This window comes from Camelus dromedarius, chromosome 16 (genome assembly GCF_036321535.1).
Source record: "Camelus dromedarius isolate mCamDro1 chromosome 16, mCamDro1.pat, whole genome shotgun sequence".
NCBI lineage: Eukaryota > Metazoa > Chordata > Mammalia > Artiodactyla > Camelidae > Camelus > Camelus dromedarius.
The window spans coordinates 53,735,499-53,750,854 of record NC_087451.1 but is presented as its reverse complement, the minus strand read 5'-3'; the positions used below and the strand labels follow the sequence as shown (position 1 = coordinate 53,750,854).

At 51.2% G+C, this 15,356-nt stretch overlaps 2 protein-coding genes and 2 long non-coding RNA genes across 4 annotated transcripts; 2 read left to right on the top strand and 2 right to left on the bottom strand.

Moving 5' to 3' along the window:
• Window positions 1-1,819: 1,819 nt before the first annotated feature.
• Window positions 1,820-3,225, bottom strand: HOXB1 (homeobox B1). The gene is made up of 2 exons (XM_010987969.2): window positions 2,646-3,225; window positions 1,820-2,217 (listed from the first exon to the last, which is right to left on the bottom strand). The coding sequence occupies exons 1-2, from the start codon at window positions 3,223-3,225 to the stop codon at window positions 1,889-1,891; spliced, it is 909 nt and encodes a 302-aa protein (XP_010986271.2). The 3' UTR covers window positions 1,820-1,888.
• Window positions 3,226-4,838: 1,613 nt separating this feature from the next.
• On the top strand, window positions 4,839-10,258 carry LOC135323156 (uncharacterized). Its single transcript, XR_010384409.1, has 3 exons — window positions 4,839-4,929; window positions 9,600-9,696; window positions 9,896-10,258. It is a non-coding gene; the product is annotated as an uncharacterized LOC135323156 (long non-coding RNA).
• Window positions 10,259-10,843: 585 nt separating this feature from the next.
• On the top strand, window positions 10,844-12,245 carry LOC135323265 (uncharacterized). The gene is made up of 2 exons (XR_010384659.1): window positions 10,844-11,257; window positions 11,433-12,245. It is a non-coding gene; the product is annotated as an uncharacterized LOC135323265 (long non-coding RNA).
• On the bottom strand, window positions 12,076-14,633 carry HOXB2 (homeobox B2). The gene is made up of 2 exons (XM_031468255.2): window positions 14,005-14,633; window positions 12,076-13,227 (listed from the first exon to the last, which is right to left on the bottom strand). The coding sequence occupies exons 1-2, from the start codon at window positions 14,381-14,383 to the stop codon at window positions 12,554-12,556; spliced, it is 1,053 nt and encodes a 350-aa protein (XP_031324115.1). The 5' UTR covers window positions 14,384-14,633; the 3' UTR covers window positions 12,076-12,553.
• Between the last annotated feature and the right edge of the window lie 723 nt (window positions 14,634-15,356).

Sequence of the window (15,356 nt, the reverse complement as noted above, 5' to 3'; positions counted from 1 at the left end):
GCGCGGGACTGCGATTTACCTCGGCCTCCTCCGCCCACCCCAGCCCTCTGCGCCCCGTCCCGCCCCCTCCTGCGGCTGCCCTTCCTTCCCCGCACCTTGCCGCCCCCTCGGCCTTTTCGCGGCCCCGTCCCCGCCGTCCAGGGCCAAAGACCCGGGCGGTCGCCTTGAACCGGGTGGACAGCCTTCGCAGGCGGCGGCTGGGGCTGCGGCCGGAGTCTCCCAGCCCTGAGCCGCCCCCTCCGCCCCCGACGTCCCCAGCGGGTGGAAGGGCGCTGGGCGGGGTGGCGGGAATGGAGGGGGTAACCCAGGTGTCAATCTTGTTTGTTGACGACCCATCTCCTCCGATTTTCTTTGAGCAAGAATCGCCGGGGAGGGGCACGTTACACAGCCTCCCCATCCCGCTTCGCTCCTTCTGCAAGTATTCGCCGAGTATCACTCTAGGCCTGGCCTTGCTCTGGGCGGGGGCGGGGAGGGGCAGGAGAGGGACGGGGTAGAGAGCCCTTCGCCTTCCCCTGCACTTCCTCCTGTTTTCACACCCTGTTCTGTTCTCTCCAAACAGATCGGTCGTTCTCCTTTCCTGCCTTCCTTCCAGGACCCTTTCAGAACTGTTTCCTCCCCACCACCTTTTCCCTCCAGGTCTTTGCCATGTTCCTCCAATGACCGAGGACTGACCAGGGTCAGACCTGGAAACCTGGGGCCCAGTTCTGCTTAGGCCCCACCCAGTTAAGTCCTTCCCTTTATCTAGCTGAAATCTTAAAACTCAGCTCCTGCCAGACCCACCAGCCTGGGCCAACTCTTTCCTCACCTCTCCCCCAGGGATCTTGGAGTATGAAGCCTCCTGTACCCCTGGGTAGAAGAGCAAAAGCAGGCGGGAAGAGGGGAGAACACAGACTTTATTGAAATGAGGTAGTTGAAGGTACAGAGAGAACCTGGTTGCTTGGGGCTCAGGTTTCCAGAAAGAGTGGTCCCTCCACTGTCTCCAAGGTTCAGAGAAATGCTTGCAGCTGGTAGGAGCTCTCACTGCACCTGGGCCTCCTGGGCTGCCCCAGGGGAAGGGGAGGAGATGGGGAGGAGGGGCCTGGCTTTTCTGGGAGACAATAAATAGGGGAGGAACTAGTGGGGGCGTGCCTGCGCCTTCCTGGTAGAGGCTTGCTGGGGGCAGGCCTCAAACAACATTCCAGAAGTCTCTGAAGTACCAAGTTCCAAAACACTTTGGTAGCTTAGAGATGAGGTCGCTGGTGGGAGGAAGCAGGTCTCAGAAAACAACCTCTGGAGGCTGCATTAGTGCAATACAAATGTGCCTGGAGGGGTTAATGGGGTTAGATGGGGGGGCGCTTTTTGGTCTGTCACAAGGCAGCTGGTGCTATTGTAAGGTCTGTGGCGACTAGCGAGATTAAGCATTGGTAATCTGCCTACACCCAAACACCTCCCACACAAGAGACATCAAGGTCTTCTCTCCATCCTGGGTGGAGAAGGGGGAATTAAGATAGGAGTGCGTGAGGAGAGTCCTCGCAGCTCAAAGGCACTGAACTGAACCAGTCGAAATTGGAAGGGAAAGGAGAAGCCGGGAGGCTGGGGCTTGCTCCCACCCCACCCACCTGCGGATCCCCTGATCAAAGGCAGAGGGAAGCCCTTCCCTCCACATTTGACAGGTGCGGTGTCTCTCAGGCCTCTAGTCATGTACGGCCCCCAGCCATCAGCACCCTGCCCAGACTGGAGAAAAATGTTTCCCCGTTCCCTGCAAAGGCAGTTCTAAATTGGCGCCCCAGCCTCGGTGAGGATGGCCTGAGTAGTGAAGCCGAGGCAGGCCGGGATTAGGGAGAGCAGAGGAGAGGGCTGGACGGCAGGGCTCTGGTGCTGGGGAGCCCCGTCGGTTGGGACGTTTGGTTCAGGAGGTGACGGAGCTGGGCGAGGCTTCCGGGGAGGTGCACGTGGACTGGTCGGAGGCGTCTCCAGCCGCCTCCCTGGGACAACCTGGAGGGGCTAGGGGCAACCGGCCTCCCTCCCGCTCACGCTTCTTCTGCTTCATGCGCCTGTTCTGGAACCAAATTTTGACCTGCGTCTCATTGAGCTCCAGGGTGGCGGCGATCTCCACCCTCCGGGCCCGGCTCAGGTACTTGTTGAAATGGAACTCCTTCTCCAGCTCGGTCAGCTGCCGCGTGGTGAAGTTGGTGCGGAGGCCACCTGGTGCGCCCAGGCCCAACTCGGACACCTTCGCTAGGGGCGGGGCGGGAGAAGGGCCACGTCAGTTCTCTCACCTATTTCTCCCTCCTCTCCCCTCCCCCTATTCACCGTTCTGTCCAACTTCAGCTCTTAAAATTCCCGTGGATCACCAGGCACCCCTCCAGGTGATCTCCAAATCTGCAGCAACCTCCCCACATTCCCATCCCCCATCCCTCCAACGCACACCAGGTCCTGAGCGCATAGATCAGGAAGTGGGTGTGTGTGTGGAGACTTACTCTTTAGGGTAACCGGGCACTCTGGATAGGGAGACCCCACCTGACCTGAGACTGGGTGGAGAGCTCTTACCTGCCTCTACCAGGGCAGCTCAGAGAGAGGAACCCAGCCCAGACCCAGGACACCTCAGTGCAGAAGCAGCAGAGCTGCTCTGAGCTCCGGGGAGGGGGGCCACGCCTGAGCCCTACCTGTCTTGGGTGGGTTCCTCTTAACCTTCATCCAGTCGAAGGTCCGGGCTGTGGGGGTGCTGGTTTCTGACACGCAGGGCGATTCCTTGTCCTCGGAGAGGAGATCAGCATAGGCTGGTGCAAAGCTCGCTGTCTGCTCGGCCCCGTACGGGGGCTGTGGTGGAGGAAACGGCCCAGGGCCCACTCCACCGGTTCCATAGCTGTCAGACAAGCCCCCTAACTGGACCCCATAGCTTGAAGGATGAAAATAACCCCCATCTCCTTCCGGCTGGCCCAGAGGGTAGTACTGAGAAGGCCCATAGCTGGGGTTGCAGGCAGCTGGGGTGTACCCCGAGGTCGAGGAGCTGGGGAAAGGCACCCCCAATGCCGACGGCGGCGGCTGGGCCGGATAGCCTGAGCTCTGCTGGAGTGCGGGGCTGGGCAGCCCCCCGCCGCTGTAGCGGGCCTCGCCTGCATAGCTGTCAACAGCCGGAGCCGAGCTGGTGGGGAAGGAGGTAGGGGCGCTGTGGGTGCTGTAGGCGCTGGGTCCCCTGTTACAGAGTGGGTACTCTAGGAAGGAGTTCATCCTATTATAGTCCATGCGTCGAGGCCGCTGGAGGGTCGGCCCGTTTCGGGGAGACACCCTCTTGCCCTACAACCTTTCGGCAGTATGTCACAGTGCTGAAGCTTGCATCCATGGCCTAGCCCAGCTCGCCTGGGCCGGGGCTCCCCCAGGAAGGGGGTAGGGAGTGGGGGTGGAGGGGCGCATGTGATCTCTCCCAGGCCAATGGGCGCAGCGGGCCAGAGTTTGGCAGCCCCAGCGCCCATCCATCACCCCCCAATCATTAGCATGACAAAGACACTTCAATCACCCGCAGCCCATCCATCTGAGGGTGACGTGGAAGCGTCAAAAACATCTTTCTTCAAAGACTTTTGGAAAGAAGGGACCAGAGGGAGAGGGGGGGAAAAGTTAGAGGAATATTCAAGACTTTCCTCCCCTCCCAACCCCCTAGGCCTTCAATAGGCTCCTGGGTTATTAGATTTGGACAAATTCAACCCAGCTGCCCTTCATTCTTCCCACCCCCCACCCAAAGGAGCTGTCCCCCCAAATCTGTAGACCAGGAGATGGGGAATCTATCCTTTGCCCAGAACTCCCATTCTGAGTTTCTTTCTCCCAATTTGTCTTGGGGTGATGGGCTAGGACAGCTGGGTGAGGTATGTTATCTGGGGCCAAATGGATGACTGTGAAGGAAGGGGTTGCAAAAATGCCTAAGGGTGTGAGGCAGGGTCTAGAATCCCCAGGGGAAGGATGCATTAAGTGAGGGGTGGGACACTGGCATTTCAGGGAGCAAGACAAGCTGACAGAAATGTGGAGAGGAGGATGAGAAATGCCCTATTTCTCTCTCCATCTCTCGGCATAACCACTCTCTCCTCATTCACACATCCATTTCTCTCCCTCAGCTTCTCTTTATATTCTCTCTGTCTCAATCTATCTCTCCGTTCTTCCATCTCTCTCCATATTTATACTCTTTCCTTACCTATCCATCAACTCATCTCTCTGGATGTATTTATCCTCTCTCTAGCCATCCAGAGCTCTATAGCTGGCTCGCTCACTCAGACTCACATAACTCCCCGTATTTCTCCAGAGAGCCACAATGAGCACAGAGCTAGGTGATGTTTACTTACAGGTGAAGAAGAGGAAATTTTTATTCTCTCTCTGAAGTGTTTAAAACTAGTGTAGTGCATTCTTCCGGTTCCCTCCTACCCCATTCCCCCCTAAAAATCCCAAGCCTCAAATCCATAAATTCAATACCAATTACAGCTTAAAAATTACTCAAATTTCTGACAAACTTTCTAAAATATTTAAAAGGAGTTTGCTTAGAGAATAGGAAATTCAGTGTGGAGGTCCTGAGGCTCAGGAGTGGAGTCTGACCCCTTTCTGCTCTGGGTGTCTGTTGAGTTAGGGTTGAGGGAGGGGAGGGGAACAGGAAGTGACTCCTTCACTCTGTTCAGGCGGGGATGGAACTGGAAGGGAAGCTCTTAGGTAAAGCCCATTGATTCTCCTCCTCCAGACTCCGAGGACAAGAGCTTGGCGCAATCTAACACCCACGCTCATTTGTAACCTGTCAGGGTGTCTGCCTGGCCGGAGGCCTGGGGCCGGGGCTAGGGCAAGTCCAGGAGGGCAAGAGTTCAGGGGAGGATCTCTGTAAACAACTGAGCTGCGGAGAGGAAGGGGAAGCAGGTGGGACTGGTCCTGCGAGGACCCTGAAAACTTCTCAGGTTTCCCCGCCTCTAAAAGGGCAGGGTGAGTACTCATCCCTCTGCAAGGAGGGCCAAAGTTGTCTCTCAGGCTCTGTGTGGCTCCCTCTTTCTGTTTCCCAGGCCTGTACCTTCTATCTTGAGCACCAGAATCACACTGCCTTTCTCTTGTCTTAATAACTCTGAGCCTTGCTTAGACCCCAACTCTGAAAGAGCTCAGAGCATTTCACTGGACCCCCGCCTCCCTCCCTCTCTCACGTATGCTCTGCTTCAGACCTTGCTTCAGAGCAGGACAAGTTGGGGGAAGGGGACCAGCTGGCAACTCCTTTAAGAGAGATGGGAGGGGGCAGGGTGAGAGAATCACCACTGCAGAGGGATGAGGGCGAACAAAGGAACGAAGAGTTGAGATGGGGGGGGTGGGGGTGCTGCAGAGGAGTTGAAGAGAAAAAGAGTGTTGAGGTGAGAGCAGGCATTTCTTTCTGTTTCCCCTTTCTGGGTTCGTAGATGCTCCCGCTGTTTCCCTCTCACTTTAAGATGTTTTCCGCAGAGGCCTTTGGAGAAGAAGGGTGTAAGGAACAAGGGTTTCTCTTTTAACCCCAAACCTGAGCTAAGCCCATATCTGACCTGGCTGCCTTGCTTCTAAGAGACTCCAGACTCCACTTTCCACCTTTCCCTCAACCCAGGAAGAACCCCCTCATCTCATCCCTCACCCTCCTAATTAAGGGAACAATTGGAGGTCTAAAGAAGGAAATAAATTTCAAATCAGTGTAATAAAGGAGCAGAAATCATTCTGGGAGTTGGGGAAATGCAGTCTCTCCAGTAACAGCTAAAGTCACCAATAGTGTATCAGAGTGAGGAGCCGGAAAGGGGCGGAGCAAAAGTGCCTCAAGTTATACTGTCAAGTGCAGTGATTGCTTTGGCCTCAGCTCTCCAAATTCACTATGCTCTCCAATCCATCCCTCAGCCTTGCTACCTCGTCTGCTGTAGCAGAAAGATGAAAACTTTTCCGCTTTCCTGCTGGCTCTCCCAGCCCCAGCAGAAAGGACTGAGAGAAAAAGCCGCTTGGCTCCCTGTGTTCCCAAGTCTCTTCCCCCTTAAAAAACAACAACAACAACAAAAACTTCACTGGCCTCTGGCCTGAGGAGAAAGTCTGTGGAACTTGGATTCCTTGCTAAGCCCACAGCTGACTGCAAAACAAAACAAACAAATAAAGAAAAGCAGTCCACATCTGGAGTAACCTATAGCGTATAGGATTTTCTGGCTGACCACGTGAAATTCACCAGCGAAGGTCTGGGTGGACCCAACACCAAAGCGAAAGATAGTTGATTTCTTCTTTTACATCATCTATTTAGACAGATAGGAGAGCAAGGAGAACACAGGCATGTTTAGAACTGAAGTTATCTTTGAGAGGTGCTGGTCATTATAGCACTAAGGATGCAGGCAGGGGGACCATTCTAATCAGAATGAGAGTGTGTTAGGAGTTTACACATGATTCTGGACTTTTCTAAGGAGGAAGCTGCTTTAGCTGGGTGTTGGCAGGAGCATTATGAACAGTTCCTTCCTTAGGCCCTTAAGTGCCTCTCTGCCTGCTCTCCCCAGCCCAGATCCCGGAGGCTAAAACCCAAGATCAAAGATTGGAACTTAAGAAGTAAAAGGATATTCAAAGTTACCATTTTTTCTCTATAATAGAGATGGTTTCTTGTTGCTGTTTGTGGGGAGGATGGAATCTGAATTCAGTGGTGTTTCTTTTAATGCAGGTTAATTAAATTGTCACAAATCTGGTTGAAAACCATGGACTATGAGTGGTGCATATCCTAATGGGAACACTGCTGGCTTGGGGGCCAGAATACTTGGGTTCAAATCCTTGCTTGGCCATTTCTTAGCATTATAACCCTGGACAAATTTCCTGGTTTCTATGAGATTCAGCCTCAGAGAAAAAGAATGGGTTTAATACTACTTACTTCCCTGCATTGTTAGTAGAATTAAAGCAAATAAGAAAATATAAACCATAGAGAACTCTATAAATGTGTGATATTATCATTACATGCACATTCTGAAATAGTATGAGTCAGTCTCCTGTTTTTAATATAACTAGCATATTAAATATGGAAATATGTGATAGGAAAAGAGCATATGTGCTATATTTTATGGAACATCACCATTTACTATACAATATGTACTTTATCGTATGCAAATTTCATTGAGAAGTCAGAAGGTTGGCTTTGTTTAGGCAAAGGATTTTTTTCTGAACTGAAGAGTTTTTTTTTTTTTTTAAGTAAAGCCTAGTATTATACAATCTATAAAGAACCCAAATGATTAAAACTGTAGCAGAAAGGTTTGAGGTTGTGTGTTAGCAAGAACTTCCTGATCTTCCAAATATTTGGGCAGAGTTTTCTAGGGAGGATATTGTCTCTCCTCCCTTGAAGGATTTAGCTTAGAAACTGTCCTAGGGCTAGGCGTTGAACCTGACTCCTGGGATGTCAGAAACAGACGTAAACTTTCATCTGGAGTGAAAAGTAAGTCAGAGAATTAGGATTTTTCTAAAAGGAAAGATTAAAGTGACACAAAGCATTGAAATAATTTTCTTCTTAATTAGGTTTATCCAGGTATGGTAGCTGTGGCCAAACTATCCACATTTTGGAAACCTCACCGAACACTGATCAAGCTGAATTTGTAACTAAGTGACTACATGAACTGTGATTTTTCTGCAGTGGTTGAGAATTAGGGAAGGTTTTAGGAGGGCTCTTTCACTGTTGACTCCCCTCAGAGGAGGAAGCAGTGTGTTAGATCGCCTTCAGGCACTAAATATCTGCCTCACCACTGAGTGTGGAGGGGCTGGGGGACAGGAGGGCAGAGATGGGCTGGAGAAGTCAGTGGAGGATTTGGGCCACATAAGCCACAACAGGTGAAGGGGATGATGTGGGACCTTTGAGTCTACTTTCTGCAAACTGAGGACATGTATTTGATAGAGCACATTTCAGGAAGATGTACAGTGGGGGCACTGGGCCACTGAGTGTTTGTCAGAGATTTAGGGGACAGGTGGGCAGGGGATTCAGCAGAGCTGTTAAGGGAGGCCCAGAATTTGTACCTATGCTCAACTCAGCAACCAGATAAACCTGACTACAGGGGACTTTTAAAGTCTAAAGAAGAAGTTTGATGGCTCTTTTTATATAAAATGTCCTACTCTTTTTCAGACAAGAGTGAACATAACCAAATGTTGGGGAAGGTGGCAGAGAATGAAAGCCAGAGGAAAACTTGGCTAGGACACTTCTTAATACTCATATTTATTGAATACCTGACACCTGGCACACAGCACTACACCCAGTCACATGCTCATTGAAAAGATTTCTCCCCCTTTGAGATTTGTAGATACTGGCTACCACATATAAAATAGATAAACAACAAGGTCCTACTATATAGCACAGGGAACTATATTCAATAACTTGTAATGGCCTATAATGAAAAAGAATATGAAAAGGAATATATGTATGTGTGTATATATATATATATATATATATATATATATATATATATATATGTGTGTGTGTGTGTGTGTGTGTGTGTGTGTGTGTGTGTGTGTATAAATGAATCACCATGCTGTACACCAGAAATTAACACATTGTAAATTGACTCTGCTTAAATAATGATTGGGGCATGATTGTCGGAGTAAAGATACAAATTAAAGTTTGTTAAAATGGTTCTACCAGATACTTGGGAGGTGGGTTATTACTGAACATCAAGAGTCACCACCTCCATTTAAAAGCACATGACACCACAACCAATAAATATTTACTATTTTGTTTGTGAAGACTGATGGATAGACTTTTGGCATATATTGATGCAGAGGACATTAGGGCCATTTAGTTCTTCCATTTATTTTACAGTTGGAGAAACTGAGGTCTAGGAAGGCGAAGGGACTTATCCAGGCATAAGTTAAAAAAATTTTTTAATGACTCAGGGTTATCGTGATTGCAAGTAATTCCTCAATCTAATGGTCTTTTGCTTTTACCATATTAATGAATCATTCTTCTTAAAAGAATGACTCACCAAGAGTAGGGCAGACTGACCGGGAGCTTTCAGGACTGCACTGAAACCTTCCCACTCCAACCACAGCCAGTTTGAGTGCTACAGACCACTCAAGAGGAGCCCTGCCCGGATCAGGATAGGATAAGTGAGTGCAGCCACCTGGCATTGCCCTCTAACCTGTCATCACTGAGGGGTCTGCTGCCTTATCTGACAACCCCTCCTCTTCTTCCTTCTCCAGAGCCAGCCTGGAAAACTTAGGTTAAAGAGGATGACCCTAGAGATGAAACAAGGAAAAGGAGCTAATTTGGAATACAGACATCCTGAATCCCAGTCGTTTATGAATCCCAAATTGCCAGACATTCCTTTGAATTTGAAATTGGATGAGATTGAAAACAGGAGTCACTTCCTTTTGGAAATGCCTTGCCTCTTTGTTCTGCTATGGTGGCATCAGAGGCAGTGAATTTTGAGAACATGGGAAAGGAGAGAGAGAGAGAGAGAGAAAAGCTCTGTGTTGCCTGTAAAAAGATTTCCAACTCTTCTCTAATAATCAGCCAAGGGAAATGCTGGGCCTCCTGGTTCCCTGGATCAGATCAGTTGCTTTTCACCCTCAGGAAATACAAAATATCTAGATCTAAACAGGTAGACTGAGACTTTGGCTGGATCGTCCTGATCCCCCACTCACTTTGACAGGAAAGAATCAGGAATGATGCAGCCTCAAGCAGGAGTTGAAATTCCATGCCCTTGGGCCACTGGTCTGTGTTGCGGAGGACTGGAAGGCAGTGACCAGGTAAAGTGGGTCAAAACTTCTTAAGCATGGGAGAAAGGCAGGAAGCAAGGTGGCACTATGACCCAGCAGTACTTCTCAAACTTTAATGTGCATATAAATTACTTGGGGATCAGCTAAATTGAGATTTTGATTCAGTAGGCTTGGAGTGGGGCCTAAGATTCTGCATTTCTGGTGCTAATGCTGCTGGTTCCTGGAACAGCAGGCTTTTAGAGAAATGGAGACGCCCCTGTGAATTGCGGACCAGGCCATGATCCCAGGATGTGAATTCTCTCCAGCAGAGCAGATCCTGCATCTTTGGCATTGATGAAAGGTGTTCTCCTTTTGACCAAAGAAAGCTGGAAGGTGGGCAATTAGCAAGATCCTTCTGGTATTCTTGATCTTTGTTACAAGCTGAAAGAGCATTTTTAATTAGACCAAATTATCTAGTTTGGCTGTCCGTGGACATCAAAGCCCCAGCTGAAATGTCTGTTTTATTTTGTGGGTGTAGACATGGCTATGTGCTGTGATTTTTAAGGTGTTAAACACTGCCTATGGGCATATTTTATGGAGAAATAAACACACAGCCCAATGAGATGTACAGTGTGGTTTTAATATATTGTATATTCATTTATTTATGGGGAAAATAAACACATAAGCCAATAAGCTGTGTATTATTACTTTAATATATTGAATTTATTTCATACCTATATATTTTATGAGGGAAAATAAACTAAGATACACGATATTATTATAATAACACATCTAATTGTTCTATATTAATATATTTATGAGAGAAATAAGTGCAATTTAACATGACATAAGATTATTTAATGCAGGAGATGAATTCTATATTAAGACAGTTTAAGGGATTAAATTCCAGCTGAGTAAGATGTGTGTACCTCCCACACTGAGGGACCAGGTGAAAAAAATTGCAAGGGCCTGTCTAGTCCTATGTGTCACGACCTATGTTGGCTCCTGGCTTTTCCTAGACAGTTCTTGCCTCTCAGAGCCTAGTACTTCAAGTCCCGGTCCTGCTGGTCCAGGGGAAAGTCTGGGAGGCCCGGGAAATAAACTGCCTTTAAATAATGGCAGCAGCTGCTGGGGAGGTAGCCTGGCGGTGTCTGTTTCTGAGCCGGAGAAATATTAAATAAACCTAAGGAGGATGGATGGCTTTCCAGGGCCCTTTAAATCTCCACGTTCCTCGGAACAAACGCGGAGGCAGATGGGGAGATCGATCCTTGCTTTTCGCTTACCGGGTTTGCAAGCAGCCGGGCAAGGTGTGGTGGGGGATAGGAGATGGCAAATGAAGTTGTTGGCAAAGACAGGTAGGTCTGCATTTGGAGAAAGCTCTGGCCGGGCTTCAAATCCCAGAGCGGAGGCTCAAAAGTCAGATTCGGCAAGGCAGACCCAGGCCTGCGAGACCTGCGGCTCACCCCCTCCCAATCCCAACCTCTCACAGACTCTCGGTCCATCTCGCGTCCTCAGCATCCATTGGGCTCATTTTTAAAACAAAATGAAAACTAAAAGGATGCTCCCTGGCTCCCTTTCTTCACTGGCACGCGGATGATCCGGACAGGTGAAGGTGGGTGCGTGAACGATCCCTGGGGCTGGACCCTGCGCATCCCTAGGCGGCTGTCATGGCGGCCACAGTCTCTTCCTTCGCCCTCCCTGCCGCCCGGCCCCAGCGCCATTTTGAGCATCTTCCTTGCTTCCCTGTCTCCCTCCCGCTCTCCTCGCTCCTCCTTCGCTCCCTGCAGGCCAAGAGCCTCCCAACGCTGCCCAGGCTCTCCAGGCTTGTTCTCAGCATCTCCTCGGACCCTCCTCCCAAACCCAGGAGCCCTAGGGTGTCTGCGGAGCCTGAAGAGCGCTGGCGTTCGTCCCGCTACATTTTCCAGTCGGGCTCCTTGACTACTTGGAGCCCAGTTACCATCCCTGGGTATGGGCCCTGCTTCCTCAGAAAACCCCTGACTCCAATCCACTTCTCTCCACTCCTTGGCCCTGCCTATGCTCCCAGGCTTCGGGTCCCCAGGAACCTGCATTCTGGAAAAAGCCCTTCCACCCCTCTTAGGGCACAGAGGCGAGAAGCCTAGGAAACCCTGGCACCGCTCCCAATCCAGGTGAACCTCCGCGCCTCTCTCCAGGACTCCAAAACTTGTCCCCGAGGCCTCCTCTCCTTGCATCCTCTTCAGTTAGCAACACACTCTCTCCTCCACCTTTATTTCTAAGCAGGGCCAAAGGCCCTCTGTTAGGGGGTGGCAGCAACACCCCCACTCTTCTCAGAGCTGCGGGTGGAGAAGCGGGAGGCCAAATAGGGCTCCTTTTGTACCATCCGGACTTAGCCCGCCCAGGGCCAGACAAACCTGGCACTGGCCCTGAGGGAGTGAGGACCGGCCTTAGAGGGTACAGGGGATAGGGGCTGGGTCCCAACACAAACACTTATTCGTTTTTGTATTATAAAGACATTTATTTAATCTATGAAAATAATGTACAATAAATACTTTCCCCTTTTCCTATTATTAAAGAATTTCAATAAATAATCTACGGTCTAAAACTTAAAAAAAAAAAAGAGAGAGAGGAAAATAGGTTCCTCTAGTTCTTTTTAAGAAAGCCCCCCTAAAGTTTAATTATTCCTGAGATTTCGTTGGAAGGACTTTACCAAACGGAATTTTTCTGTGTGATTTTTTTTTTAAAAAATGCCCGAGTGCCCAATATTTTAGAGAGAGAAGAAAAGAAGTGGATTAAATGCTAATTCAGTAATACCTGAATTTTAGCAAAACAGATAAAGGAGTCTATACGGCTTGGGGAGGGGGATCCTCGGGTTTCCCATAGGCAGCTGAAGAGGGCTGGGGTCGAGGGCCATGGGGGAAGAAGCGGGTTATTAGGGGAACTGCAGGTCGATGGCACAGAGGGTGCTGGTGAAGAAGTCCAGCTCTTCCTCGGAAAAGGGAACCAGGCTTTCGAGCGAGCCCTGGAGGCTGGGGGAGAGGCCCCCTGACAGCTGGAGACAGGAGTCGGCCGCGAAGAAGTTGAGGTCGGGCAGGACAGGCGAATCCTGCCGCTCCGGGAAGGCGTCTTCCGACAAGGGCTCGGGCTCCCGCCCTCCGGCCCCGCGCAGCGCGCCGCCGGGGATCCGCGCGCCCGCGCCCTCCACGCCAGCGGCCAAAGGCCCGGGGTCCGGGGACCCCGGTGCGACCTCGGGCGGGTGACAGCAGGCTTCTCGCGCCGCCCGCGAGGCGGAGGGGCGGCCCGGACTGGCCACGGGCTCCTCGGCGAGCTCGCTGGTGTCCTTCGGGGCGGCGGGGCAGGCCGGCTCCCCGTCGGGCGGCTCTCGGTGCTGCGTCTGCCGCTTGTGCTTCATGCGACGATTCTGGAACCACACTTTGACCTGCCTCTCGGTGAGGTCCAACAGGGCCGCGATCTCCACGCGGCGCGGCCGGCACAGGTACTTGTTGAAGTGGAATTCCTTCTCCAGTTCGAGCAGCTGCGTGTTGGTGTAAGCCGTGCGCAGCCTGCGCGCCCCGCCGCCCGCGGCCTCCGGCGGCCCCGGGCCATCTGCAGGGAAAGCAGGCTAGGCGTCAACGCGGCCCGCGTCCTCAGCCCAACCTCAGCTTGGCTGAAATAAAGACTCCCCCATCTGCCCAACAGTATCAGCAGCATCCCCGGCCCTTCCCGCCTACCAAAGCTGCTCTCTCTCCCTCTCGGCTCTTCGGTTCTTTCCCGCCCCGCTCTCACTGTCAGACCCGGCCCCGGTCAGGGCAAAGCATTCAGAGAGCCGCCGACGGGCCACGCAGTGGGTAAGGAGGGCTTCCTTTCGCCCCAGAACCTCAGAACCCCCTCCCAAGTCCTCCGAGTGGACCCTTCGATTCGTCACTTTCCAACTCAGCCTCGGGAGAGGGTTCATATAGAAAGATTGTTCCTCGCCTTCTTTCCTCCCTAGCTTCAACCCCCCCCCCCCCTTAGAGCTGCAGTAGATGGGACCGAATCTTCTCCTGCTTCCAGATTACAACACATTCCCAGCAACAACACATTCCTCTACACAGATAAAGGCGAAAACCTCAATCGAAGCCTTTTCTTCTAGCACAAAAAAAAAATAAAAATAAAAAAAAAGTCCTCCTCAACCAGCTTCCAAAATCTGCTGTAGAAGAAAATAAAATGCTAGCAGCGAGAGGCCAGGCCTGAAACCCATGGGTCTAGTCTGCTTCCTCGTCCCTGCAATCGACGGGGGCAAGGAACCCCAAAAGGCTCACCACCTTTTCTACCACCCCCATCACTCCTTCTCCCCATCTCTTTCTAGTTGCCCCTCACCCCACCCCTGCCCTGCTTACCGACCTGCGGGTGATCCGACCCCGGAGGCCGGGACGGAGGAGGCGGCCGGGGGAGACGTGGCGGATTGGCTGGGTTTCTTGGCGGATTTCTTCTCTTTCATCCAGGGGAACTCGGGGGCCAGGGGAGCGGCGGGGAGCGGCGGCGGCGGCAGAGCAGGCCCATCTTCGGCTAGCTTTTGGCTCCCGGGTCTCTGAAGGGTGGAGGCACCGGGCTGCAGGCTGGGGAAGGTTTGCTCGAAAGGAGGAGGAGGAGGAATTAATGTCGACTCCTTGATTGATGAAGTTTGAAATGTCTCCAAGACAGCGGGGAAGGAAGTCAGACACTCGGCGAGCGATGGCTGGCTGTTTATAAACCCAATCTCCCTCTCAAATTCAAAATTCATGGCTTTCAATGGTGGGGGAGGGGGCCTGCGGGGGGGGCGTCAGGAGGGAGGATCGGAAGGGACCCCCCCTCCTGCCCCCCCCAGGTTTATGTGATGGAGCGATTTGGGGAGGGGAAGATTTTGCTCTTTCTTTCTTTCTTTTTTTTTTTTTTTTAATTTGGGGTCTTTATAATTGTATATTGCTGATAAATACAAGCGTATGGGGACTCTCTCTATTAAACCCAGGACGCCGGCGAAATTGCAGGGAATTCATGGTCACGGGACCGGCCTTGGCCAATCGCTTGTCTGGGCCTGGTGGAAAACAGAGAGCATTATTTGCTTTAATTGATTCAAAAACTCTAGAGGACCATGACCTGGACACCATGAGCCCCCCAGTCCTACACTCCCTCTCTAGTCCCTCCCTTTCTTCAGAATAGCTAAAGAACCTCTTTCTCTTATCCCCTGCTGAGGATGGGAGGGTCTGGAACCCTGGGAAACAAGAGAACCTAAGGGAGAACTCTTCCTCTTTTCCAAATAATTTAATAGAGTAAATTAATGATTTCATTACAAGGTCAGCATCATTCCCTTCCCTTCCCCTGACCCAAGAAAGAAAGCTGAATGAGGATTTGAATGTGGGAGGCAGAGGTAGTAGAACGAGGCTTTCGCCATTTGAGAAAGGTCTGTGTTACCGTGCTGTAAGGAAGAGATTTACAATCATCAGCACCACTATGTCCATTCCCCCCCCCCCACCCCGCCAAAAGCAACAGATAAATCTTGGAAAATCGACAAGCACTCCTAGGCTGACACAGAGGAGTGAGATAGATAGTGAGAAGCGCTTTTGGACCTCTGGCCTACATAGCTGTGTGGTCTCAGTTCCCATCTCTGCCCAGTGTTTGTAGCACTGACCCTGCTCCTCTGTCTACCTGCCCTCCTCACCTGTCCTGCACTCCTCTATGACACCCCCAACAGATGAGTTTAAGATACACATGCACCC

Bases quoted from the DNA above. Each gene is read 5' to 3' on its own strand.
- HOXB1 (XM_010987969.2), bottom strand. From the start codon at position 3,225: ATGGACTATAATAGGATGAACTCCTTCCTAGAGTACCCACTCTGTAAC. The intron at 2,218-2,645 runs GTAGGGCTCAGG...CCCCGCCCCTAG, and splicing joins GAGGAACCCACCCAAGACAG to CGAAGGTGTCCGAGTTGGGC.
- HOXB2 (XM_031468255.2), bottom strand. From the start codon at position 14,383: ATGAATTTTGAATTTGAGAGGGAGATTGGGTTTATAAACAGCCAGCCA. The intron at 13,228-14,004 runs GTCGGTAAGCAG...CTTTCCCTGCAG, and splicing joins CGGGGTCGGATCACCCGCAG to ATGGCCCGGGGCCGCCGGAG.